At 28.6% G+C, this 26,671-nt stretch overlaps 2 protein-coding genes and 1 pseudogene across 4 annotated transcripts in view; all 3 read right to left on the bottom strand.

The window, feature by feature from the left end:
• LOC149882938 (transmembrane prolyl 4-hydroxylase-like) overlaps positions 1–18,367 on the bottom strand; it is a 29,777-nt gene extending 11,410 nt beyond the window's left edge. Inside the window, exons 1-5 of one of the 3 annotated variants that reach the window (XM_090100073.1) lie at positions 18,073–18,367; positions 12,729–12,810; positions 12,261–12,398; positions 7,420–7,499; positions 887–948 (exon numbers count right to left, since the gene is read on the bottom strand). In XM_090100073.1, the coding sequence (XP_089956199.1) occupies positions 887–948; positions 7,420–7,499; positions 12,261–12,398; positions 12,729–12,810; positions 18,073–18,339 (629 nt within the window). In that variant the 5' untranslated portion in view covers positions 18,340–18,367. Of the gene's footprint in view, positions 1–886; positions 949–7,419; positions 7,500–12,260; positions 12,399–12,728; positions 12,811–13,040; positions 13,061–15,150; positions 15,274–18,072 lie in introns of those variants that run through there. The other 2 variants (XM_090100074.1, XM_090100075.1) reach the window with 2 other exon arrangements.
• Positions 18,368–18,823: 456 nt separating this feature from the next.
• LOC149882936 (uncharacterized) lies at positions 18,824–22,064 on the bottom strand. The gene has a single exon (XM_090101195.1). The coding sequence runs from the start codon at positions 19,749–19,751 to the stop codon at positions 19,110–19,112; it is 642 nt and encodes a 213-aa protein (XP_089957321.1). The 5' UTR covers positions 19,752–22,064; the 3' UTR covers positions 18,824–19,109.
• Positions 20,019–20,838, bottom strand: LOC149882937 (uncharacterized; annotated as a pseudogene).
• Positions 22,065–26,671: the final 4,607 nt, after the last annotated feature.

Genomic DNA, 26,671 nt, shown 5'->3' with positions numbered 1-26,671 from the left:
TAAATCTTTCCGATTATTTTTAATGATTTCCTAGCATTTCTTGAAAGCCACGGCATTGTAATTTAACTGAATTCTTATGTAAAGGTAAAGTTTAGTAGAAAAATTAATCTAATAAGAATTTAATAGAAAAATTAATAAAATAATAAGATTTTATAAAATTGAGCTTAAGGGGAATTCATAAAAGAATTTTATCAACCTTTGGGCTTATGCTGATAAGTAAAGGAAATTTATAGGACACTTTCCATTACTACATTAGAATTCAACAAGTGATTAACAGTTTTTATATTTATAAGAGATATAAGGCAATATCCTTCAAAGTATGGTATCAATACAATATGATACTACTATTTTAGGATGTAATACATATTTATTTCAAAGTATGTATCATAATTAAAATAGTAGAATCAGATAAAATTGATACCAATATTAGGATAATATTTTAAGATGAAACAATGTTTGTTTTGTGATCAGACCCTGGCCCTGGCCTGTAAAGATAACATTGTTATAAATTTTTAAATAGAACTGATTGAAATTTAAAATAAAAGTTTGTAAACCAAAAATTATGCTGATATTTTCACTGTTGAGACTATTTTCTTTGGGCATAAAACATGTAAAAAAACTAGACACAAGTCCAATAGTCTGATATTTTATTAGATAACTGTACAAGTAGGTATGGTGGGTAGGTAATAGGTAGGTAGGTGGCATGTCACTTAGTGAATCTTACTAATGTTTTATTGATCAATTAATTTTGATTTTAAATATCAACTGTTTTTTTTTATGTTAACTATTATCAACAAATAAAAGTATTGGCCTCTTTCAAAAAAAGTTACCCAAGCCTGTGTACCTAATGTGTACCAAAAAATTTTTTTATAAAAATCTTTCTTACAGGTCTTTAACATCTTCTTCTACCATCCATAGAGAAAATGATGCATGAACAACACTAATCACCTAAATAAAGTAATTTTACTTTATAAAAAAATTTAATACAAAGATCAAAATTTAATTTTGATAACTGTATTATATGATTATAGAAGGCAATATAGAAAATTTACAGAATATAACTTATATAACTTTATATCATTATATAACTTATTATATAAGGAAAATACCATTTATATACACAAGTAGCAAAATTTTTAAAAACAAACTACATTCATATAAATAATTGTGCAAGCTCTTGTGATTTTTATACATGGAATAGGTATTGCAGCAAAATTTGCACATCTATAAAAACATAAACATAGTTTTAGATATAAAAGAATTATTAAAGATTATGAATAAACAAATATTGGCATTGCATAACCAATATGATTAAGTTATGAATAATGCAATAACAATGTCTTATAATATAGAAAAAACCAAAGTTTTTACAAATTTTGTAGCAACATCTGTTATTTTCAAATTTTAAAGCTTTTTTTGTTGGGTTGCAGTATTAAAGCACTGTTAAAAAGTTGTTTCATGATCCATATTTTTAAAAAAATATCAATACAATTTTTTTTATAAATGTTAACACTTGCCAACTTTTATTCATAGAAAAGTGTTACTATTACATAAGCTTTAGAATGTAAAAAATACAAAAATGTTTCTAAGAGCAATTAGTAAATGCACTGTTTAGACAAGCTATTTAAGTAATAAGATATACTTGTTATTTGAAATGAGCCTTGGTATCAACTTCAAGCTTTGGTATCAACTATCAAGGTTCAAGCCTAGTTTTTAAGCCAACAAAACCATGGCATGTGGAGATTTATATCCATAGACTTTTGAACTAGATACAGAAACTGTTTTAATAAGTATGTTTAGAAAAAACTTTCAAATTACAAGGAAATTCTTTGGTTTGTTAATATTATACATACTTAATTATTAAATTACAAAGACTTCGTTGTTTTTGTAGATATAATATATGTATGTAATTATTTTTGATTATTCTTAAAATACGTTTTGAGGAAGCAGAGCACATCCAAAGTTTCATTGCCCAGACAACTTCTTATTTTTGTCGCAAAAAGTCCAGCCGCAGAAAAAGCACGTTCTGATTCCAAACTGGTAGGCTTAATAGTAATTAAAAAATTATACGCTCTTTGTAAAAAATCACCACGTGTTCCTCCATTTTCAAACAACACCATTTCCTTTTGAATTTTCATTGATAACGTCTCACATTGAGTTGGTATGCTGGGCAAATGTGCTTTTTTTTTATAGCTTTATTAAGTTCGTCTGTGATTCTTTTGCTGTTTTTAAGAGCAAAAGAAATAGATTCAGATGAAGAGTCAGAAGAATAAGAAACAATTTCGAGTAGTGCCTCATTTGAAACAGAAAGTTCAACTTCTGATTTAGACTCATTAGCTGTTAATGATGTAGCTGGATTTGTAGCGTCTAATCTTTCAAGTAACTCAACTATTAATTTGCGACATTTTATTGAAGTCGGAACTGTTACTAGCTCTATTTCAGATTCGGACTGAATGTTGGTTCTACCATTGTTCAGATACTGAAGGATCCCACTTGCATCGGTACGCCTTTGTTGCATTCGAAGAATGTGAGATGAATGCAACTTTTGACTTATAACGTTGTTAGCATCTTTAAGTTTTTTTAACATAAAAGTTATGGTAACATCGGCTGTAAACAAATTAGCATCCCAACGGCAAAGGGTCTCAACTGTTGCTTTTACTGGAAGTAGCGCATTAATGATAGCAGATACAGTTTGAATCTCAATATTAGATAAAGCCAAAGATTTACCTTCCGGTAGACTTATGTCTATTAATGCCTTTTGTATACAATTTTTTAATATATAGACGTGTTGAAGCATTGACAAAAGACTGTTTCATCTTGTCTTGCAGTCTTTAATTAGAGCTATTTGTTTCCCAAATTCAGCTGCAACATAATTCTGCAAGATATCGTTTTTTTGGTGATTGTCTGAACACTACTATTAATTTTCATACCTTTTTGATCATTGGACCACAATTTACCTCAGTAACATCACATTGGTTTCCTTGATGCCAATTATAACTAGCATCAAGATCAACCAATTTATCGTTGTCAGAAAAATCATCATCCTTGCAAAAGTTACTCTCTGAAAAATCGTCTTCTATATCTGATTGTTCGTCTTCGTCTTGCTACTCTATTTCTCTTTCTATATCCTGCTTTTGATATAGTACTTCAATTACGGCCAGTTGCACACCATGGGCAAAACATAACTGTTGATTTACAGGTAATATTCTCCCAACATTTTTCATCACATTTGCTCCGTCAATCATAATAACAACAATATCTTTTCTCAAATCAAGTCCATGTTGTGCAAGCTTTTGTTCTAATAGCTCAATACACTTATCTGCAGACATTGATCCCGTTATACAAAATAAGCCTAAGCTCCAGAACTGACAATTTCATGCATGTAAATTAATATTCATGTAGCAACGGTTATGCAATGATGTCCATTCATTAAAAGATAAAGAAAATCTTTCTCCTACAATGAATTCAGGGTTTTTTTTGCTAGCTATTTCAGTAATAAAAAAACTCTTATTTTTTTGCTGTAATCTACAACCATTTTACACACAGTGTTGACTGTTGTGGGTAAACTTTTGAATCCTGTAGCTATAAGACCTGCACATATATCACTAGAACGGCATATCACGTTGAACGAAATCCCATCAATGGCTGTTAATCGTGCAAGTGTAGCAGGAAGTGATTTTTTTTCTTGCTCCAATATCGGAAAATAATTGGTTAACGTTTTGTTTTTTTTTATTGGTGGTTCATCTCGTGTGTTTACTGAAATAGTAGTTAGTGTGAGGTTAATTTTATGGACAGAAAGTAAGTGCATTTGGAGACCTTTCGTTGAACCACCTCCAATTTTTAAAATTTTTTTGCAGTCAGTAGACTTACACATTGCTGTTTGCTCTTTTTCTTCTCTTAAAAAATGTTTCCAAACAGCAGAATTACTTTTTTTGTCATATTCCATGTACGAAGCCATTATAATTTTAGAAAATTTACTGTTCAAATAACCAGCAATTTTATTTTTTATTAAAACTTGTACTTTAAAATAGTCACAGATAGATAACGTCTATTCGAGATAAAAATTGTCAGAAACTTGAATAAATGCGACTAAGCACCAAAAATTTTTAAGAATGTAATTGCAATCCAATTTCAATTGTTATAACAACTTTAATCCAATTATTCAAAAACATAACTGCAAGAATTTCGAAATTGTAAAGTTTGAATTTGATTGCAATCGAACGAAAAAAATAATTTAATTTAAAAATGTTTAACTGAAAACAATTTCAAAAAAATTCCCGGGATTTCGGGATTGTTAAAAACCGCGGAATCCTGGGATCCCGGGATTCCCAACCCTAACTATGATATTTAATGTGAAACCATGAAGGGCAATAGACATTAACTATGAAACTAGTCTCTGCAATGATTTTGATGCAACTTTTTGTTACATATACAAATGTAAAACTCAGCTAGCTTTCGTGAGGCATGATTTATGTTACCTGGTTTGCTACACTTTAGAAATGGCATGTAATAATTTGAATCATGTTCTACTTGCACAATTAAATATTTTTTCAGAAGATATCCTTGATTTGTGCTGAGATCTTTACATTTACAATATCTCTGATCTAGTTTTTAGGTAATAGAGTCTTTTTTCATGGAATAATCAGTCAAGAGCAGCATCATGTTTACTTTTATTTCTGTTAAAATATATAATACAAGTATTTTAGTCTAATTGCATTTCTCAAGATACATTTTTATTTAATGATAAAAAGTATCATTTTTAGGGGTGCAATTGTTTTGATTCCTTTGAAATGGTACCCATCTTTTATTTGGTTGTAGTATATTTAATGTTGAGCTTAAAGTACTTTGTTGGTGAAACAAAGAACAATTAAGAGAAAGGGGGAAGCACAAGATCATGCATACACTTAATGAGAGAAGGAAGTCTGACCAATTGGTCAAATGCCTTGAGGTGATAAGAAATTTTAACAGGGAGAAAAACTCTGGATTTTTTCGTTAGATTAAACAAGGGTGTGTTAATGGGAATCCTAGAATGTAACTTAACTTACTGATAAGGCTTATCCAAATGAGTTATTTGACTGGTACATAATATACACTTAACCTCAAAATTAACGCACCACTTATACATTTCGATTTATGTTAATTGTTGTCAATATTATCATATATTTTGACAAACATATTAAAAATAGAACACATGAACACCATAATTTCAATGATAATAAAAAAATATGGTTTATTAGAAAAAATAAAGTAAAATCATTATTATTGTTATGCACACTAATACAGCTTAAATTAAGGCATTTTTAACTTATCAATAACTAGTGTTACCACCTCTTGATGTTATTAGAGCCTGACAGTGCCATGGCACACTTTCAATTTGAGATCTAATAGTTTCTTGAGGGACATCTTTTTCCACGCGGATAAGACTTTGTCACAGCTTGTCTAGGCTGTGACAAAGGTGGTGGATGTTGGCTTCTAAAACCTTGTCCCATTATGTCCAAAATATGCTCTATTGGGTTCATATCTGGACTGTAACCTGGCCACTCCAAAACTTCAGTATTAACATTATTTAAGTATTCAGTAACAATATGTACTGTATGTGGTCTAGCATTATCCTGCATAAGAATGAATCCATCTCCAATGTATGGTATAAAAGGTACCACAAGAGGTTCTAAAATGTCTGCTATATATCATTGATAAGTCATATGTCCACCATCAACAATAAAAACCTCTGTGCAAGCTGTTAAAAATATTCCGCCCATACAATCAATGAGCTGCCTCTGTATGAAGTGGTTTCTGGAATGTTACAAGCGAAATATCTTTCATTTGGTCTTCTGTACACTCTTGGGCAGCGATCAGAACTTACAAGGCAAAACCTTAACTCATCTGTAAATAAGACCTGTCTCCAATCATTTCCCCATTCATATGCCTCCTTGCAAAAGCCAGTTTTTTTTTCGGTGGTCTACAGACAATCTGAGACCAGTATCTGCTGGCTGAGGTAATAAATTTAATGCACGAAGTCTTCTCCTTATGGTAACAGCAGCTTCATGAACCTCAGCAAGTTGTATTTGGAGACTTCATGCAGTAGTGAACCATTCTCTTAGTGTTCGAAGCAATAAAAATCAGTCCTCCACAGCATTGGTAGATCATTGGTCTCTACAAGCCTTTGTAGAACCCTACCAACTGTTGTATGAGACACTCCAAATCTTCTACAAAGTTTGCAATTTGTTAATCCTTCATTGGACAAAGTAACAATTACAACACATTCATCACAATTTAAATTTTGTCTATAACGCTGCATTACAAACAAATGTGGTATTTTCTAATGACAGTTATCTTTTTTACTGTTAAAACAATTCAAAACCAATACATACTTTTCTTTTAGAAGTGAGGTTTAATTACAGCAAAACATGCTACTTATGAAAAACTGTTATAACATCAAAATTAAATAAGGGAAACTGAATAAAACCTACAAAAGGCGTAACAATAAACATTATCTTTGAAATTGATAAATCAGGAAATACATAATTTTTTTCAAAATAAGTCAGAACTTATAAGTGGTGCATTAATTTTGCAGTTAAGTGTAGATAAAATTTATTGTAAATTACTTAATGGTGAGCTATAGGTAATAATTTTGAATGAACATGCAAACATGGTACACTCTCCCTTTTCCCAAAACTGTGGAAGGTAGGAAAATGCTGAGCCATAAGTCTATGTCTTAGGAGTGGACAAACCTCTCTTATCAAATAAATTAAGAGGACAGGAGTGGGTCTTGAAAGGGAGATTTACCAGTAAAACTTTAGGATTGAGTAGTCAAAACTTTTCTGTATAACTTTTAACTTTACTTCCAAGTTGATTTTACAATTCTTTTTCCTATTCTAATGCTAAGAAGTAGAGTTTTGTGTTGCTGAGAAAGAAGGACTGAATTAACATAGGACAAATTTTTTCTACTACATGAGTAGATGGGGTCTAGAAGGAGATTTGGTGGAACACTTTTGTAAAGCAGAAAAGTTAAGGAAGACTTTTTTGTTAATTTTGTCAGCACATAAGTTTATTTTCCTTTTAAAATTAAGTGTTTTAATTTTCCAGAGTTGTTAACTGGCTATATAAATTATTTCTAAGTAGATTTAATTATTTTATTTTGCCTATAATAAACATGCTGGGGGGTCATTTCCTTAAAAATTATATATAAGTAAGGGGAAAATGTTTTGTGAGGAAGAAGGGTAGAGGTATTGACACAAGAAAACACTGTGATCAACTACATATGCACAATTTGAATATGAAGGTATGATTTCTTCCTCTAAAGTTGCTTGATTTACTGATGAGGCATTACCAAATACATCAATTCTCAATAAAGTAGATGTACTAGTTTGTAGTAATTAGGCATATTCTATTTTTCAAAAACAAAAATAAACAGTTTACCTCATCAATATCTATTTGCTTGTCTTCATTTGTATCCCATGCTGAAAATTCCCCAAACCATCCTGAAGCTTTACCACTTTCTGTATATAGATAATGAAAAAAAAAAAAAAAAAGAAGGTAAAAAAAGAGTTTAAATATTACAAGATTTAAAAATTTAAAAAATACTCATTTATAATATAAGATAGAATAAACAATGAATTATTGCAATTTTTATCAAGCACAATAAATATTTTATCAAGTAAAACATTGTAAAATCTAATCAGGATTATGACTAAATCTATTTTTTAATTATTAAGTGTACTAACAAAACATTTGAAAGTAATTGCTAAACTAGGCAGTACCTCTTTTTACACTATGATAAAACTGTAACAGAAAATTGTTTACAACTGGATAATTTTACAATCAGAAGTTGTTTAAGAACATCTTTTGCAAATGATCAAATGTTAATCTACTTTCTTTATCATACTTTATCACTGTAAATAACTTGTGAGTTCATTTTTTTATGAAAGTTGGTGACAATAGTAATAATATAAATAGAAATAATAATAATAATAACAATAATAATAATAATAATAATAATAATAACAATAATAATGATAATAATAATAATAATAATAATAATAATAATAATAATAATAATAATAATAATAATAATAATAATAATAATAATAATAATAATAACAATAATAACAATAATAATAATAATGATAATAATAATAATAATAATAATAATAATAATAATAATAATAATAACAAAAATAATAATAATAATAATAATAATAATAATAATAATAATAATAATAATAATAATAATAATAATAATAATAATAACAATAACAATAACAATAATAATAAGAATAATAATAACAATAATAATAATAATAATAATAATAATAATAATAATAATAATAACAATAATAATAACAAAAATAATAATAATAATAATAATAATAATAATAATAATAATAATAATAATAATAATAATAACAATAATAATAACAAAAATAATAATAATAATAATAATAATAATAATAATAATAATAATAATAATAATAATAATAACAATAATAATAATAATAATAATAACAATAATAATGATAATAATAATAATAATAAAAATAATAATAATGATAATAATAATAACAATAATAATAATAATGATAATAATAATAATAATAATAATAATGATAATAATAATAATAATAATAATAATAACAATAATAACAATAATAATAATAATGATAATAATAATAATAATAATAATAATAATAACAATAATAATAATAATAACAATAATAATAACAATAACAATAATAATAATAATAATAATAATAATAATAATAATGATAATAATAATAATAATAATAATAACAATAATAACAATAATAATAATAATGATAATAATAATAATAATAATAATAATAATAATAATAATAATAATAATAATAATAATAATAATAATAATAATAATAATAATAATAATAATAATAATAATAATGATAATAATAATAATAATAACAATAATAATAGTAATAGTAATGATAATAATGATAATAATAATGATAATAATAATGATAATAATAATGATAATAAAAACAATGATGATGATGATGATGATGATGATGATGATGATGATGATGATGATGATGATGATGATGATGATATGTCAGAAGCAGGATCCATTTTGACTAGACAAAATATATAGGTCCTGAAATGCTTGTCATTATAATCCCTCAAAAGGAAGCCTTCTCCACTTCTACTATATAAATAATAATAAATAACTTTAAAGAGCATCAAATAGCGTCCTAAAAATTGTTCTAGCAAACCAAAATTGAACAATTCAATTCTATTTATTTAAACTTTTTTTAGCAGAAATTAAAGTAATAATCAAGCTAGCTCTAACCAATCTAATAATTATTTATTGTCTCCTGAAAGGTTTAATTCTCTTTTTAATCATTTAGTGTAAGTTTGTAGGAGAGAGAGAGTCAGTGGTTATCATATCCTTGATAATTTTACTTTGTAAAAAGTATTGCTATATGCAATATTTTAATATAGTGACCAATCCCCAAGGTGTAAATGGTGCCTATTATAGATGGTGCAAGATACTGTAATAATGCAGTATTATAGTATAGGATGTCATCAATGCTGTAACATGTTACAAACTTAAAATGTGTTATTTAACTATGTAGGACTTCTAAGACAACATCAAACATGTGTCTACAAAGGTGACAGATTCTAACAAAAGTGGTATGGAGGGGGGGCATGGTCAAAATCTAAAACTTCTGGATGAGATTATTTTTGCCATTTGACTCAAATAGTTTTATAGATTGTAGTACAACTATTCTAGAATTAAATTCTGATATTTTATATTCAAATTCAGTGTACTCTACTGCAATACAAAGAAATCTAAATAAAAGTATTTGTAATTGGCAAATCAATTTCTTTCATTGTTAGTGACACCAAACTTAATAGTCTCTTTTTTTGCAAATAACATTTAATGACTAACTTGGTGTTTGATATTTGTAGAGAAATTCAAGTGAAAATACAGTTTGGTCTGAAAAAAATTAGAAATTTAATCATGCTCAAATTCATATTTTAAATTTCTTACCGAGTTTTGTCAATGAGAAATGTTAGAGATTGAGTTTGATTTCTGTTTTTGTTTTAAAAACAATATTTTTATTTGCTTTTTTTTAAATAAATTTTATTTATTTGCTTTTTTTTTTTTTTAACAGTTTATTGTTTAGCAGAAATTGTAAATTTTCGGATTTACAATTTCTGCTACACAAAGGTTGCATAAATTTTTATCAGGTTTTTATGCTTAAATTGGCGGAAATTACAAAATAATAGATGAAATTGTTGTAAATTCTGATCGGAATAATTTTTATTGTAGTGACCCACAGTGACACAAATAATATGAGTATGCAAAAGCTGTCATCAAATTTTAATCTTAAGTAAATTATGCAAATATAATCACTATTTTATACATAAAACAGTCATTATATTTTATTTCACATTACTTACTTAAGATTTGAAAGAGTGTTTTTTCTTGTTTTTTTAACATAAATAAAAACATATAATATAAAAACATAATATAAAAATATACCATGTAAAAATTTAATATAAATATTAAACTTTTAGAACCTACTAATACTTTATTATTAATACCAAAGCTGTTTATGGGAATCCCAAAAAGATTTTTTTATGGGACATCCACAATAGAAAAAGCAATGTGTAAAATATAAAATTATGACCTTTGACCTTTGCCATTAACCAGGGTCAAAGGTCAAATGACCAATAACTTTTTTTCTATTGAACTTTTGTAAAGTCACTTTTTTGTATAGACACAAAGTTGTTCATCTGTGGAAGAGCTTCTGTTTGCCACCAAAATCAACTTCCTAAGTATAATAGCAAAAAAGTTGACAATTTAAATAACCAAGGTCAAGTGAAAATGTCAAAACTTTGAAAGGCCATATCTCAGAAAATAATTGACCTAAGTCAAAAAAATTTACATGTTTTTCTTCTGTCATATGCCCAACATGTGAGCCAATTTTCATCAAAATCCAAGTCGCTGATGTCAGATGGGTGGTTCTACTTGACGTGGAATGCCCCAATTGTTCCATTAATGGAGCTGATGCTCTAGAAGTAAGAACTTGTCAATAATGTCTATGACTTAGAAGACCAGCAATGCTCTGAAAGACCACAAGAAGCCAAAAGTAAAGATTTGTTGGAGTTGCTTGTCAAATTCATGTCAAATGACAATAGAATTAGCTCAAAAGCTCTAAATTCATAATCAATCATTTCTAGGCATTTTCATGAATTAAGGAAAGTTCAAAAAAGCGGGTTCTGTATGAGTAGAGTAAAAAAAAACATGATTCAATGATTGAACAATTACATTTCTCATTTAGCAAAGTTCTTTAAGTTTTGCAAGTTCAAATAGTTCAAATATTTGATAGTCAAATAGTTCAAGTTTACTCGAGTTTTTCAAATTTATCAAGTTTCAAACTTGAATTTGCATGTCCTTAAGAGTCTACTACTGCGAAATTAAGTGTTTGATAGGATATGAAAGGTATATTGTATTTTGAGTTATTGGAACTTGAAAAAACTGGTAATGTTCAATATTACTCTTAACAATTTGCAAGCAGCTGACATTTGAATGAAGTAATCTTAAAAAAAAAGAACTGGACCAGGTCTTGGAAAGCAAAAAGTCATATTGCTTAATGAAAATGCTTGTCCACACATTGCTATGGAAACATAAAATAATACTTGAACAAGGCTTGGAGGACATGTCACTTTCTCTTATTCAACAGACTTAACACCATCAAATTACCATTTATTTTGCTTACTTGAGCATTCTATTAGAGAGCAATTGTTTACATTATGTTTACATGCCAGCAAGAAATTCAAAATCTCCTCATATATCTTTTTTTAAAGTCCAAGCCAACATCATTCTACAGGCATACTTACCTACAAGATGGCAAAAGGTCATCAATTATAGTGGAAATTTTTTAAAATTACTAATATATTTAAACTTATTTTTTAAAAAAAATTAAAGTAAAAAAAAAAAAAAAAAAAAAAAATTTTTTTTTGAATACTCCTAATAAATTAAAAATACTTTATCATTTTTTTCTATAAAAAAAAACTATAAAATTTTGTGACTTTAATTTCTAATTATTGTTTTTGTAAAAATATTTATAAGAAAATTATGCATTAAAAGTATTTGAAATAAACAATTTACAAAAATTGCAATAAAAAAGTATAAAAGTATTTTAGATATTAAATGAAATAAAATGATAACATTGAACATAGTAGTTAAAGACAAAGATTTTCACTTTTTATCTTACCACCAGTATAGTTATAAAGTACTTCTTTGGGTGTCAATCCACCTTTTGCTTTGCTGATGAACATGCCTCCCTCTGTTGGATCTATAGCTCTTTTTATAATATGATCACATTCTTCATGAGTAAGCATATTAGGAATTTCTAAATATATTACCAATGACTGATATAAACTAAACAAAAGTAATACAAATTTTTCTTGCAAGCCAGTTTATATGGTGTGAAACAATAATATAAAGTAAATTGTTTGAGAATTTTAAAGAAACCTTACTGTTTGTAAGATTATTGATAAAAATATTTTTGTCAGGATTTGAACAAGATCTTAAAAACTAATATTATTAAAATTTCTGAAAATTTATACCAGTTTAGATTGTTTTTTTTATTCTTAAACATAATAAAATTTACACTGTTTTTCATACACATATTCAATATCAATTAGACACAAAATTTAAAAACTTATAATAAAATGATTACCAAACATTAGAGGTCTTAATGCTCTTGTTATAACTTGAACAGTCTTATTCCCATCGATATTTAGTTCTTCTATGTGTCCGACCTAAAAATTGTAAGTCAAATTTGTAGCAAGTTGACATGAATTGTCACCAAGAAACTCATGTGTACAAGATAAAACAGTATAAAAACAAATTTTAATTTTGAATTTACTTTATTCTAACTTTTCCAACTTCTTAGCTAGAACATTATTCTAACTTTTAATAATTTCTTAGCTAGAACATCGCAATTAAGAATGCAGCCAATTATATTGACCAGTTAAACAAAAAAATTTACCTGTACATCTTTAAACTATCGTCATAAAAACAAAATGACAAGCATTAAATGGTATACTTAGTATGCTCAAGGCTTAATTTATCCCATATGCTAACAATGTTACAACTAAAGGGCCCATTACTTAGGGGGGGGGGGGGTCATAAATTCTAGAACAGATTGTTATTGTTATTATTATTATTGTCAACATAAAACAGTTGTACAAAAGTGGTGCCATTGTACGGCGACTCAAGATAAAAAAAACAATAGTAAACCCAAGGACGTTTTAAAACTTTGTTAAACCAAATCAAAATATTGCAATGATTGCAACAAAATGATTGAATAATTGGTCAGTTTATGTTTGGTAACTTATACTCTCATGTAAAGAATTATTTGCTAACTGATAGTCTTCTTAAGTTCATTTCAATAACATTCGGAATACTGAAAAAGACATTCAGATAGCTGTATTTCAACATGCTACCAACAGAGACTGTATTTCAGATAGCATGAAAGATTCTTGTGAAAAGAAAACCATATGTTTGTGAGTTGAAACAAGTATGTATTTACATGTATATAAAATAATAAGCTTTAACTTAAATGTATATACACGACACTATCATATCATATATATATATATATATATATATATATATATATATATATATATATATATATATATATATATATATATATATATCATTAATTTATATAATTTATAATAAAATAAGAAATATTGATAAACAGATTTAAATTGACATGCCATCTATGGGTGTTACTTCAAGAGATTGAACTGGTGGCATTACATTTTAATGTTATATAAATGGTTGATACAGAGAGAAAGTTTTCTGCAAGGTATAAAAATGAAAGTTTATAAATTCATATTTTGATATTGGCGAGGTTATAAAAACAGCCATAAAGATATCAAACAAACAACAAATTTTTACTATTGATCTAAAATAATGACAAAGTTATAAATAAAAAAATCATATATAGTATATTTATTGCAAAAAAAAAACTGATATATAATATATTTATTTCAATAAAAAACTATCAAGTGATTTTTCTGAAATCCCCCTTCCAGAATTGACAGCATTTTTAAATGCATGCCTTTTACTACCCTAAGTTATTCAAAAGAAAATCTAAAAGGAAATAGCTTTTAACAAATATGAAATTTAACACAAAACTTTTTTTGTGATAAATTTCAAATTTATAAGCTATTTCCTGGTTTGCATGTAATTTTCAGTATACCAGGTAATGGTATGCTAAAAAGTACTTGCAAACCAGGCACTGGTATCTTGTTCTGCCTATGGGTGTACTTCAAGAGATTGTGCAGGTGGCATTACTTTTCATAGGTACAGTAGTTGTTTTTTTTGGAAAATTAAGGATTATTGGGTTGTAATAAATACCCTTCAGCAAAACAGTTTATTATAACATATAAAAAATTGCTGGTGCATAATGATATTCAAGATATTCTTTGTGGAAACTGTTTGCCATTGCAAATTGTACCTATTTTGACTGCTTCTAGTAAGTACCAAAACATTGAAAACATTGATGTTCCTTCTGTTAGTGTTTTGAATAACTCTTCTAGCAGAAATAGGATTATTGAACTACTAGAAAACTCTGTTACTGATCATGATTATTTTTTAGCTTCTGATGCTAGCTGTTTGTCTATATGTTCACAAAGTATTATTGCAGGATTTGTTGTATTTAGGGGAAATTCTGAGGAGTTTGTACACTATGAAACATGCATTTCAGCGCTAAATACAAATAGCAAACAAGAACAATATGCATTAACTTGAAAAAAAAAGCTGCGTTATTGATATTTCCCTCAAAAGATAATCATGACATTAGCATTTTGTGTGAAAAGTTGTTTAGAATCAATGTATAACACAACAGCAATTATTCATTATCCTTGTAAAATGTAAGGTGCCATGCAATTTTGCAGTCAGTGTATCAATTCACAAACGCTTGTTTTTATTTCCACAATAAACGTTCATACTGTGTAAAACATGGTGTCTGCTAATTTTGTGTTGACATACGACTATCTGAATGTCTGTTTCAGTATTCCATATATTTTGGAATAAGCTGAACCAGATAATCAGTTAGCAAACAATTCATTGTAACATAATATAACCTCGAAAGTATAACTGGCGAATTATTTATGGACTTGTTGCAATGCTTTGATTTCATTTCATCTGTGTTTTCTGGCGACTGACTTTCAAAACTGGCTTCAGCGCGTTTTATATAAACGTATATACCGTGCCGTCTCCTGTGTATTAAACCTCCTTGAGTAAACCCCTCACAACTTTTTTGTAAATTAAGTCAACTTTTTTTTAAATTATAAAATTACAATGATTTTTATTTCAAAATTAAACACAAATGTTTTATAATAAATTTTTTTAATATTTTATATTTAAAAGAACCTAGTGTGATTTTTTATAATTTTTAAATAAGATAACCTTTGAAATAAACAGCTGAACAACCGATAATTTTCTTTATATCCGATGGTGCGGTAATTTGAGTTTTTAAATCTTATATCCGATAGTCCGTCAGTTTTCCTAGTTTGCCTGTCCGGTAAACGATATTTCCATTAAATCCAATAATCCGATTGTTCACAAAAGAGAATGGTTTCAGATTTACATCGAGACAGAACTTTAAATACAGAGTGTAAGAAAAGTTAATTGTTAGTTGAATTCATTTTTTAAAAATGAAAAAATCAACGCACTTGGAAAATTTTTGCAAGCAATATTGAAAATAAACAATTAAAAAAATATATAAACAGTAATATAAATGTTACTGTGGTAGAAACGTAGGTAAGTACAATACATAAGGTACTGTATGTATGACAGAAAAAAAAAATTTTTTTTTCGCCATACCAAAATACTGAAATCATTCATCTGCCCTATCAGGCGTCCCCCTCTCGAGTTTGCTGCGGAACAAGTCCAGAAGCCTCAAATGTCAACTTTACAAAGTTTAAATCTGCACTTGTTCACAAAAATTAACTTATTATATTTATAAAATTTAGTAAGTAGGAATCACAAAATTTGGACGGTCGGAGAATTGTTTTTAGTCTGATAATTTTTAAAGGTTAATTTAGCTACATATATTTCAAAAGTAAAGAAAAATTTTTTTAAATTTTGATTTATACTAAAAGAATGTCAACGGTTTCAAGGAAATCTTATGACCAATAAAAGTAGTCATTTTAAAAGTTAAAGAAACTTCATAGATTTCTGCAAAGTGTGCTCTTCAAAACGTGTTAGACCACACTATTAGTAAACTTTCTGAACTGATTGATATGCCATATATGGAGTATTTGGAGTTTCATATATAAAGATTGGTTTTGATGGAGCACAGAGCCAAACCATTTATAAGCAGAAGTATGAAACAGGCAACTCAATTAAAAAGTTTGAAGTAAACATGAAGTAAACATGAAGTAAGGCTTTTCAATACAGCTCTCGTGCCTTCAAGTTGTCACTTTTTTAGACCTCTCCATCTACATTATAAAAAGAGAATCTAATATTATGAGGTTTACACTGCTGGATAAAGTGCTTGGAGTTTATTCTTCATTTGAGTTATAAAAAGAAAGCAAGAAGTATTTTTGCCATTTTTTGATTATTTTGAGCTGTGGATTGTAAGATAAAATTTAACAATTTAACAGAGAATGGCCAAAAACGTTTTAATTAATTTTACATAAGTATGACATCAGAATTAAAAAACTTTTGCAAAAGTCAGTTACAAATAAATCAATTCCGTTAAATATTCGGCATAGTTACGACCCTGCAGAAAATATCAGAATTTAGGAATAAAGGAAGGTTGCGCAAAACGAAACGGTCCATAAAATGGAACAACGCGTTTTTTAAGATTGGCTTTTTTTTTTTTTTTAATTCAAATTATCTTTTGTATAGTTTGATGTAATTAAGCAAATTTATATATATTTTTAACATTTGCATGAAAATACAACAACATTTGTAAACATGTTATTTGTCACTACTTTCAAATCACATGAGAGGTGAGCAATCACATCTTTCTCGCTTTTCTTTGCGAAAATGAAACGGTTCCCAAAGACGGAAAGCATTTCGTATTAACAAAAGAAAGAGAGTTCAGCCGAAGGAAACAAAGACAGATTTAAAAACTCTGATTCTGATTGAGAGCGAGGTAATTTAATGATAAAATAATAAAAAAAGGAAAAACTCTTGTAATTTTAACTTCATTCTACCAGACATTTTTTAATAACTTAAATTAAACTATGGCGACATTCTTGCAAAACATTCAGAGTTTTTCGAAGAAGCAAAAAGTTCAAGATTGGTTTGCCCATTTATAGTAACAACTTAAAATGTTTAAAAAGTTTTTGTTTAGAAAGTCTAAAAGTAGTATTTTAATTTATGCTATGAAGCCTATTTTAAAAATATATTTAAATGGATATAAAAATCTACGCTCAGCTCCTTAAGACGACGGAATATTTAGGCGGTCAAGTTCATTTATGTTTTTAATTTTTTTAATTTTAAAGTTTTAACCTGATTCTTTTTTCAAACATCAGATAGTCAAACGACGCCTTGAAAACGTTTTTGCCCTCAGTACTGTCATCAGAATTTTATTTCAAACTCTTTTGGTTTTTTTAATTTTCTGAAAAAAAATTACGAATATAAAAAAGAAACGAGTTTTGTTTGCTCATACAAAAAAACTATGTTCAGTTTCATGGAAAATGATGAATTTGTGAGAACAAATTTATGAAAGAAATGAATAAATCAACTTTATGAAAGAAATGAATAAATCTTGTTTTTCTACTTTTTTTAAGGGGTAAATTTAATTAGAACACCCTTCAACACCATAATGATAAACCATGTAAAAAATATTGATCAAAATTTTGTTTCAATACTTTTTAAAACTAAATGTTTTTAATCGAGACTCAGTCTTTTCATCTTACAAAAATTGCCTAACTCTTTTTGCTAAGGAAAAAGTGCATGAAAGTGTGGAAACCGACTCTAAACTCATTTTGAAAAGCGTAATCGAATTGTTAGATTTTTTCAATTTACTTTTCTTTTGCATATTAACTTACCTTAACACCATTCCTTCTTGCCAAACCATTAGGCATTTTCTGATCAATTAAACATTTTGCCAGTATTTCTTCCTCAATTTTTTCTGAATTGAGTGACTTTTCATTGAATTCTTTTTCCATTTCTATTCTCTTGTCTAGCAGAAAGGTACTAACTGTTTCTTCTTTAAAACACTCAGTTCCATCGTCATTTAATATACAATAGCTTTCTTCAATGAAGCTGCTTGCAAAAACGTTTCTTATCAACCCAATCAATATTAAAATATTCATCTTTCTAAATTTAAAACAATATAAGCAGCGGTTAATCTGTTTAATTGTACATCTATTTAGATGCATCCATGTATGTTATCTATGCATACATGCATTTATATAGATAAATGATTGTATGTCACTTTGTTTTAATTTATTTCAATTAAAAATAGCAAAAGAATACATTCTTATTAGCGTAACTTCTCTCAAGTGTTCGGTTAAACTTTGGGTATTAAAAAAATTAACTTCATTTAAGAGCATACTTTGTGAATGATTTACTCACAATTTGATCGTCAGATTAAATAAAAAATGAATATGAGCACGTCTTTTTTTTTAGTTGGCCACTTAAAAAATGAAATTTGCAAATTACAATCAATGGAAGTTACAGTTACAATTAGGGAAATGAAATATTTAGGTTTTTTCTAAAACCGGTTTTTGAATAAACCGCGGTTTCCAATGTTTTAAAAACCGGTTTTCCGGTTTTCTAGTGTATCTTTTTATTATGTATATTTCAGGGAAACAACAGCAGCAAAAATGTAAATATATATAGCAACAATGTCATATACGTACATTGAATACAATTGAGCAGCAAACAAATAAGTCTTTTTAATGGTTAAGTTTACGTTTCTTTAGACAATAAGCACGTAAAAAAAAATAAAGCATTGAGTGTTTCATCATTTACCCTTGACCTTAGTTTAGTGACAAATAGACCACTTGCAGAAAATGACCTTTCAGCCTCCACACTTGTTACTTGGATTGACTTCAAAGCCGTGCACAACAAATCTAAGTTGCTAGTTCATTTTTTTTTTTAGCTCAAATACTCCCATTTCTTTGAGCGTTAGTTTGGAAGTTGATTCTATTTTTTGTTTCTTTGGTGAAACCCATTTGACTGTCTCTCTAATGGAGAACTCGAGCTCTTCTGACAAGGAAGTAAATTGCTGTACTTGTTCCTGACTAGTTTCATTATCTGACAAGTTTTCCTCATCTATAGACTCACTTCTCTTTTGCTCAAACAAACGATTAAACAAACTTAATGCAGTAGTAGCAAGTGCATTTTTCTTTGGCATGGAATTTTCGAAAATGTCATGAGTTGCTCCATTAATGACATCAGGATTATTCAGATATTTAACTAAGTTTACTAATATAGCATTCCTCCTCTCAGTGACTCTTTTAGTAAATGAGTCAACTAGCTCTTGACTAAAGGTGTTTTTCTGGCTTTTTAGATGCTTGAAAATGAACTTCAGAATGCCATCAGATGAGAGCAAGCTCAAATCTTTTCTGCAAAGTGCTTCAGCACCAACCTTGATTGGTTCTAAAGCATTTACTAGATTTTGTAAGGTGGTAAATTCAGACTCAGAAATAATAATATCGCTTGATAACTCAATCAGTGAGATTTGAATACATTTCCTAAGGGTAACAAATCTTGAAATCATATCTAGTAAGCTGTTCCAACGTGTCTTAGAGTCTAAGATTAACTGCAGCTCCTTTCCAAACTCAGACTAGACATGCTTTTGCAGAATCATGTCATTTTTAACTGGAGACTTTCGAAACAATCTGACACATTTTCTGACCTTGTTGATGAGTTCTGTGACATCCTCTCTGATCATTGGAAGAGCTGATGCGCCTGCTTCTGCTGAAACTTCTAATCCTCCTTTCTCATCGTTGTCTTCATCTTCTTGGTCCTCTTCTAGATTAGTGACTTACTCAGGTGTGGCATTATCTTCTTTCCTAGATTGTCTATATAGAACATCACAGACAGCTAAGTGGATTCCATGTGCGAAGCAGAGCTGATGGTCTGGTAAAATTGAGCTACCAAATTTTTTCATTACAGCAGCTCCGTCTGTGGTTACTGCAACAATATCACAGGCAAAACGTAGCCCAAATTTTTTCAGTTTCTCGTCAACAGTTACACAAAATTTCTCTGCTGGCATAGACCCATGTACCCTGATCATTCCAAGGTTCCAATAGTCACTTTCCATATGAACATTTATGTTCATATATCTTCTGTTTCTGGATGAAGTATTCTCATCAAGGGTTAAGCTAAATTTGTGACTAACAAGCTTATTTTCTACAAATTACTGCTGATATGTTTTCTTGATATCTTCATAATGTTTCATCAGCAGAACCTTAATCGATTTAGCATCTTTGGGCAATTTGTATGTATCTATTTTGTATATATCTTTGGGCAGGAGCTGTTCTCAAACGTTGGCTAGTTGAGAAAACACGAAAGGGCAGCCCATCACATGAAATAAGCTCAGCCAAAACAACATCAACAGGGTCCTTTGTCTTAAAAAACGAATCAATAGGTTTGATGACTTCGAGTTTCCTCTCAGGAGTAACAACTGCAGCAAATGTGATGTTGTGCTTTGTCCTCAGGTGGTTCCTCATGGAGCTTGTGGTTCCTCCTTTGCACTTAATTTCTTGATCGCAGAGCTTGCACTTGGCCAATTCAAGCTCTTTTGAGTGCAAAAAGTGCTTCCAAACTGGTATGTTATCCATTTGGACTTCAGAAAACAACATTTTTGTTTTTGTGAAAATTTGTTTCACTTTTTTACATCACAAATTGCAGTAACTTACTGTTAAAGTTCGAGTGGAAGCAAATTGAAAGTTTTCATTTATTTTCTTGAGCAACTTCACATCAAGAAAAGTGGTTTAGAATTGCCAAATAACCAAGTAAATTTTGTACAAAAGATATTCAGTATAATCTCTGTATTTCGAGTCTCTTTAGTTCGAAAATCTCCATAGTTTGATTAAATGTAAAGTCACCGTGAAATGCGCAAAAGCAAAGTCGTCTTTCTATAATTCGAAAATTTCTCTAATTCGAACGTTTATTTTTCCCCATAAATTTCGAATTAGAGAGATTGTACTGTATATCCAAAAACCGGTTTTGAAAATAACATTTTCGGTTTTCGATTTCCAAGAATTTTACGGTTTCCGGAAACCGGAAACCGGTTTTCCTTCCCCTAGTTACAATTGTAAGGTTAACATTAAAATCAAATTTTGATTAATTTGTTACGAAATATTGCGTTTTTTTTACAATAAATATAATTAGTTGAATTCCATCTTTTACATTCTTTCATTTTTCCATTTTGATATCATTCTGACATCTTTCCATTCATTAGGTATTTTAAACTTTTTAAATTTGTGACTGAAGGAGAAATGGATATAATTTTATTTTAATGTCAACGTTACAATTCTTATTATAAGTGTATATCATTATAGTAAAAACATAAAACTTCAGTAAAACTAAATGTTAAAAAATTGTAAGGTTGATTCCTGAAAGGACGGAAGAGCGTGATAGAAAATCCAACTGTTATGCGTAAAACCGTCTTGATAGTGTGGATCAAAGAATTATTTAGCTAAAACAGATTTCTTTGGAGCTTTGAGTTAAAGTACAAGAAAATTGGAATCTTCAAATTGCTAAAATTTTGACCTTCTGGTGTGACAATACTAAATGGCCAAGACAATAGATCTCCTCCATCTATTAGACTCTCTATATCTATCTGTACAGGAAATTCATGATTTGTCTAAATTTGAGTGACGCGCGTTTTGGTTTATTATACTTATATTTTTTTTAACATATTTTGCTCCAGGCCTACAAAATGGTTAATCCGTCCTAAGTGAATGGCAAAATACTAAAATTAATCATACCGTTGGCTTAATGGAAACTCCATTTAAGTCAAAAATATCTATATTGAGTGATAATCAATTAATTTTTTTTTACTATCATATATTTCAAATTGAAAAAAAAATGTTATTAATTTGATTTTTTTTTTTTTTACATGTTAGCTACACATACTGAAATAAACGGATGTTTTAATAGCTATTAACTAACTTAATAGAGACCAGTTTAGTTAAACTTTTACAAACCGTTTAAATATTAATTTTTGATATAACTATTCTTAACAAAGCCATGATTGATTATTTAACTAAATGAGTACTTCTACAAGAAAATAGACATCAAAATCATTAGTTTGTGTAAAAACTTCATTTTCGTAAAGAACTGACTTTATAACTGAATCTTTTGATTTTGCTCATTATTAAAAAAAAGACCTTAACAACAATTTTTGTTGCAAATGTAAAGGGTCATGGATGATTTTCACAAACAAAGCTGCATTTTGGGGCATATTTTTCAGACAAATGAGTTGATGACTAATCGAATTGATAAAAAAAGAAATATCACTCTCAATTAAATCTTGAATAGCAAACAACCATCAAAATGGCAACAATCATCAAAAAGAGATTTGATCTATTTTAATTTATAACAATGTTATCTAAAGCGTGACCCTCGTGTGCATTTTAAATTGGCCGCATCATTTTGATCCATTTATTCACTTTTCTATTTTTTTTTTTTTTTTTCTATTTCGCAAGCTATATATATATTTTTTGTTTATCTACTTTTCTTTTGTACATAATACTGTGTTCCGGATTGTGATTTTGTTCGGTAAAGTGGCAAAACATTTATAGTAATTAATAACATATATTTATATTTTTAATCTCTTTTTCTTCTTTTTCGACAGTTCGTCGTGTTGGTTTGACAAGGTTCTAACTGATCCATCGATAAAATTTTTTACTCATGATGACATAAGCATTTGCTATAAGTATTGCTACTTTTTAGAAAAATGAATACCCCAAAATGCAGTTAGAACCTTATCATAGTGAAACAAACATATTCTCACTATGACAAGGTTCTAACTGCTGCTTAACGGTAGTTAGAAACATGTTAGTTACTTCCAAATTTTGAGACTGAAGTAGTTAGTTACCTTAAATTTTGTTACTGAAACAATAATATAATAAAAAAGCTAATTTTTATAAATTAGATTATTGTTTCAGTTTTTTTTTTTTTTTTTTTTGTACTACATTTTTTGGTACATTTTAAAACCATTACATTAAGTACAACCCTTAAAAGTTTTTCCTGTTTATTTTATAGGTGAAGTACAACTTGATAGTAATCTCTGTCCTCGAGAGGCATAAGCGGAAATGCAGCTTTAATATCTTTGTTATTTAAGTCTGCAAATTCCTTTGTACAACTTTGAATCTTTGGTTTTACATTCAAAACAGTGGAAGTTGATGGACTTGTTGCTGCATTCTTTCTGTTAGGTTTTCCATTGAACTTGACATTCGCACAGCTCATAGGTCCATTGCAATCATGGCTAGATTTAAAATGTATAATGCGAAATGTTTAAGTAAATATTAGATCAGCAACGTTAGAAAAAGGAACTGACTTGTAATTAAGCAGCTTTGCTGTTACTGAATACTCCTTGAAGTCATGTGGTTTCATTTGAATGATACGACAAGGATTTTTTCTGTTCACTTGTTTCAACATCCCTATCAATCCAATTAGACTATAAAAATCAGTTTTCCTCATGAGCTTTTCAATTTCGCTATGGGCATGATCCACCTCTTGAACGCATGAATGACCTGAAGGGAATATTTCATAGGGATTGAGTTAATGATAGGATTGTCTCTTAAAAAATGTAACACAGCATTTGATAATATACTATTCCGATTTTGAGGAACGCAGGAGTTTGACCAAGTAATTAAGTCACTTACGTCGTTTTCCTCTGCCACATCACTCAAAACTTTGCAAAAGGCACTGGCAAGATCATTGCCGCTTCTTCCCGCCATTGATTCAGTCCATAATGCACAGTACACTTTTTTGGTTGTTCAAAAATAAGCTGTCAAATTATACAAGCTTAGCTTTCTCAGATAAAAAAGGAAACTAATTTCTGCATGCGGAGTCAATGTAAAATTTTGAAGGTCAAAAAGTAAAACCGGAACATTTTTATCTTTTTTTTCTTTAGCTCGTATATCTCTCATTTCTTTTTTAAAAACTTGATTTCTGTCAAAGTCTTCTCTCAATTTTTCAGACATAGTATCAGTGTTTTTAGCAACTTTAAACTTCTCACAAAGGTCGCATCTATCCTTTTTGGGAATGTGAAAACCAAGATTGAGTTCGGTGGAGAAAATATGGTAGTAAATAGATTTTTTTACCAGCTCAACATTTTCGTTTATACATTTCTCTTTGTAAAGATTATACATTTTTGAAATATTAAGGTGTGACTCAAGGTATTCTCTATTGGTACTTACACGACAATGTGACTCAACTGTTAGAAAAGGTTTTGATGTGATCCCTAGCTGAGTTGGTGTACGTTTTGGTACACTGTGCGGTGTACGTTTTCCTTTCATGATTTTACCTCGTAAATCTTGGGCAGGAGTATTTGTTTTAACATCTTTGGTGTTGTGAGCTGTGTAAACTAGCTTTTGTGAAATTGACAGTGTAGTTAGGTTAAATGTTTTGCAAACACGGACTTTTTCTCCTTTTACATGAAAAAAATATCTATAGGCGTAATTCCTTTTTGAAAAAATTTGTTTTTCAACGTGGTCATCAGTTTTTATTTGCATTTTCACTACATTTGTTTTCCTCGTGGTTTCTCTTTTAACTACGCAGCCTGGTTTTTATTATTGCTACAAAAACGTTTTATTACAAGTTGTTTAAATTTTAATATTACTGATATTTTTTACTTAACAAGTTAAAATAAGTTACTTTGTAAGATCAACGTTCCAAAGTGCACATATATCGACTAACCGTTGTAGTTAAGTAAAAAAAAAAAAAAAAAGAAGTATTGACTTAATTTTGGGGTAGGCACTGCAAAATTTACTATTATAAAAAAAAAACTTACTATTATAAAAAAAAAAATTATAAAAAAAAATTATAAAAAGCCCCGCCTCAAACTATATGACTTAATTGATTAGACAAGACACAAAGATTCATTACAATGAAGGCTGTTGGGACTTATTGTGCTAAATGGCTGGTGCAGAAGTTAATTGATCGCTCTAATCTTATCAGTCGCAAGCATCTTAATTATTTAATAAAGGAGGTATGGTTGAAATATAAAAGCTACTTCAGCGAAATATTTTTGATGCTTTGACGTTTTTGGGTGATTCTTAATTGTAATCAAAATATAAGTGGAAATCAACTTTAGAGGTTGATTCGTAATTCTGAAAAACATGCTCGGAGCTTTTCTAAATTTACCAAATCTTTACACAATTATTCGAAAAAGGAATATAGATATTATATAAGGGGCTGGTCATAGCAGACCGAATTTTTGTTAGGAAGAACAACGTAAAATTGAGTTGCATATAAACCTTCGAAAAGTGTCGCGACTTAATGAAACAATTTGTCACAGCTCGGAGACACGGAGTTGGTAGCTTTCAAATACTGACATGATCCCTGGAAGCAAAGGTCAGTTCTGGTATCGTACAGATAACAATTAAAAATGATCAATGAGCGTTACGAATTCACTAAGAAGCTGAAGAGAACAGAGAAAGCGACTTTGAACAGTTTTGTTACACTCGGCCTTTTGGGCAAAAAAAACTTTTTAAAAGTATGAAAACTGCGAGCAGTTGGTTCAAACTATCAACTGAAAGAGTTACATTTAAATGAGATATAGAATGTCTATTAAAGTTCATATCCTTAATTTTCCCCATAATAAATTAAGAAGAAGATGGGGCTAACTCAAAGAAGCAAAGCGAGCAATTTTACCAGTATATACTGGAAAACATGATGGGGACTATATTTGAGACCTATTCGAGAAAGAGATCTGCAACATGAATAGTTTTAACTTTCTTTGTATAGTTGTGATGCCGATATTGTTCTATTTCTGACTGTATAAAATACTCGTCTGTTTTATATCTATAAATAAGAAACTTCCGCAGGCAGTGTTAACAAAACAAAAACTTTTTGTGAATATAGCTGTTTTTCCATAATTTTTAGCGCTTGTAATATAACACTTACAACCCAAAGACAAAGTTTTTGTCACATTTTATTATTAGCACAACTTTACTAACTTATTTTTCTAATAAATACTATAACTATCGCCAAAAGTTTTATTTTCATTTTTTGATTGTTTAAATATTATTAACTTAGCTGAACATGTATTTTCTTAAACTTTTTGCTTCTGAAGAAGATAAGAGATTAACGCTGTTACTGGAAACTTTTTAACATACTTTGCAGACTGGAAACAATCAGTTTTTCATAGATCTATTTACCAAAAATATCACACACAACATGTTTTTTTTCATGGAAACTATTTGAGAGTTGGATTATCTTTAGATCATTGTAATAATATATTTTAAAATGATTTCGGAAATACACAATAATTTGCACGTGGAAAATCTCAAGATTACTTAGGAATCTCTTTTTTGAAAATGCTTTACTTCTGAAAGGAAATATAGAAATATGTTGCATAAGCTCGACTTAATGGAATTTTAGGATTGTACAACTTTGTTTTTTATTTAGACAATTTAAATTATTTTTTGTAACTGTTTGTATTATAAAATTATTTGTTTA

Source organism: Hydra viridissima, unplaced genomic scaffold, assembly GCF_058129835.1.
Source record: "Hydra viridissima isolate aposymbiotic clone 2 unplaced genomic scaffold, HvirCarnegie_v1 scaffold_10, whole genome shotgun sequence".
Classification (NCBI taxonomy): domain Eukaryota; kingdom Metazoa; phylum Cnidaria; class Hydrozoa; order Anthoathecata; family Hydridae; genus Hydra; species Hydra viridissima.
Note: the sequence above shows the minus strand (reverse complement) of the source record. Positions and strands in the feature narration are given on the sequence as shown.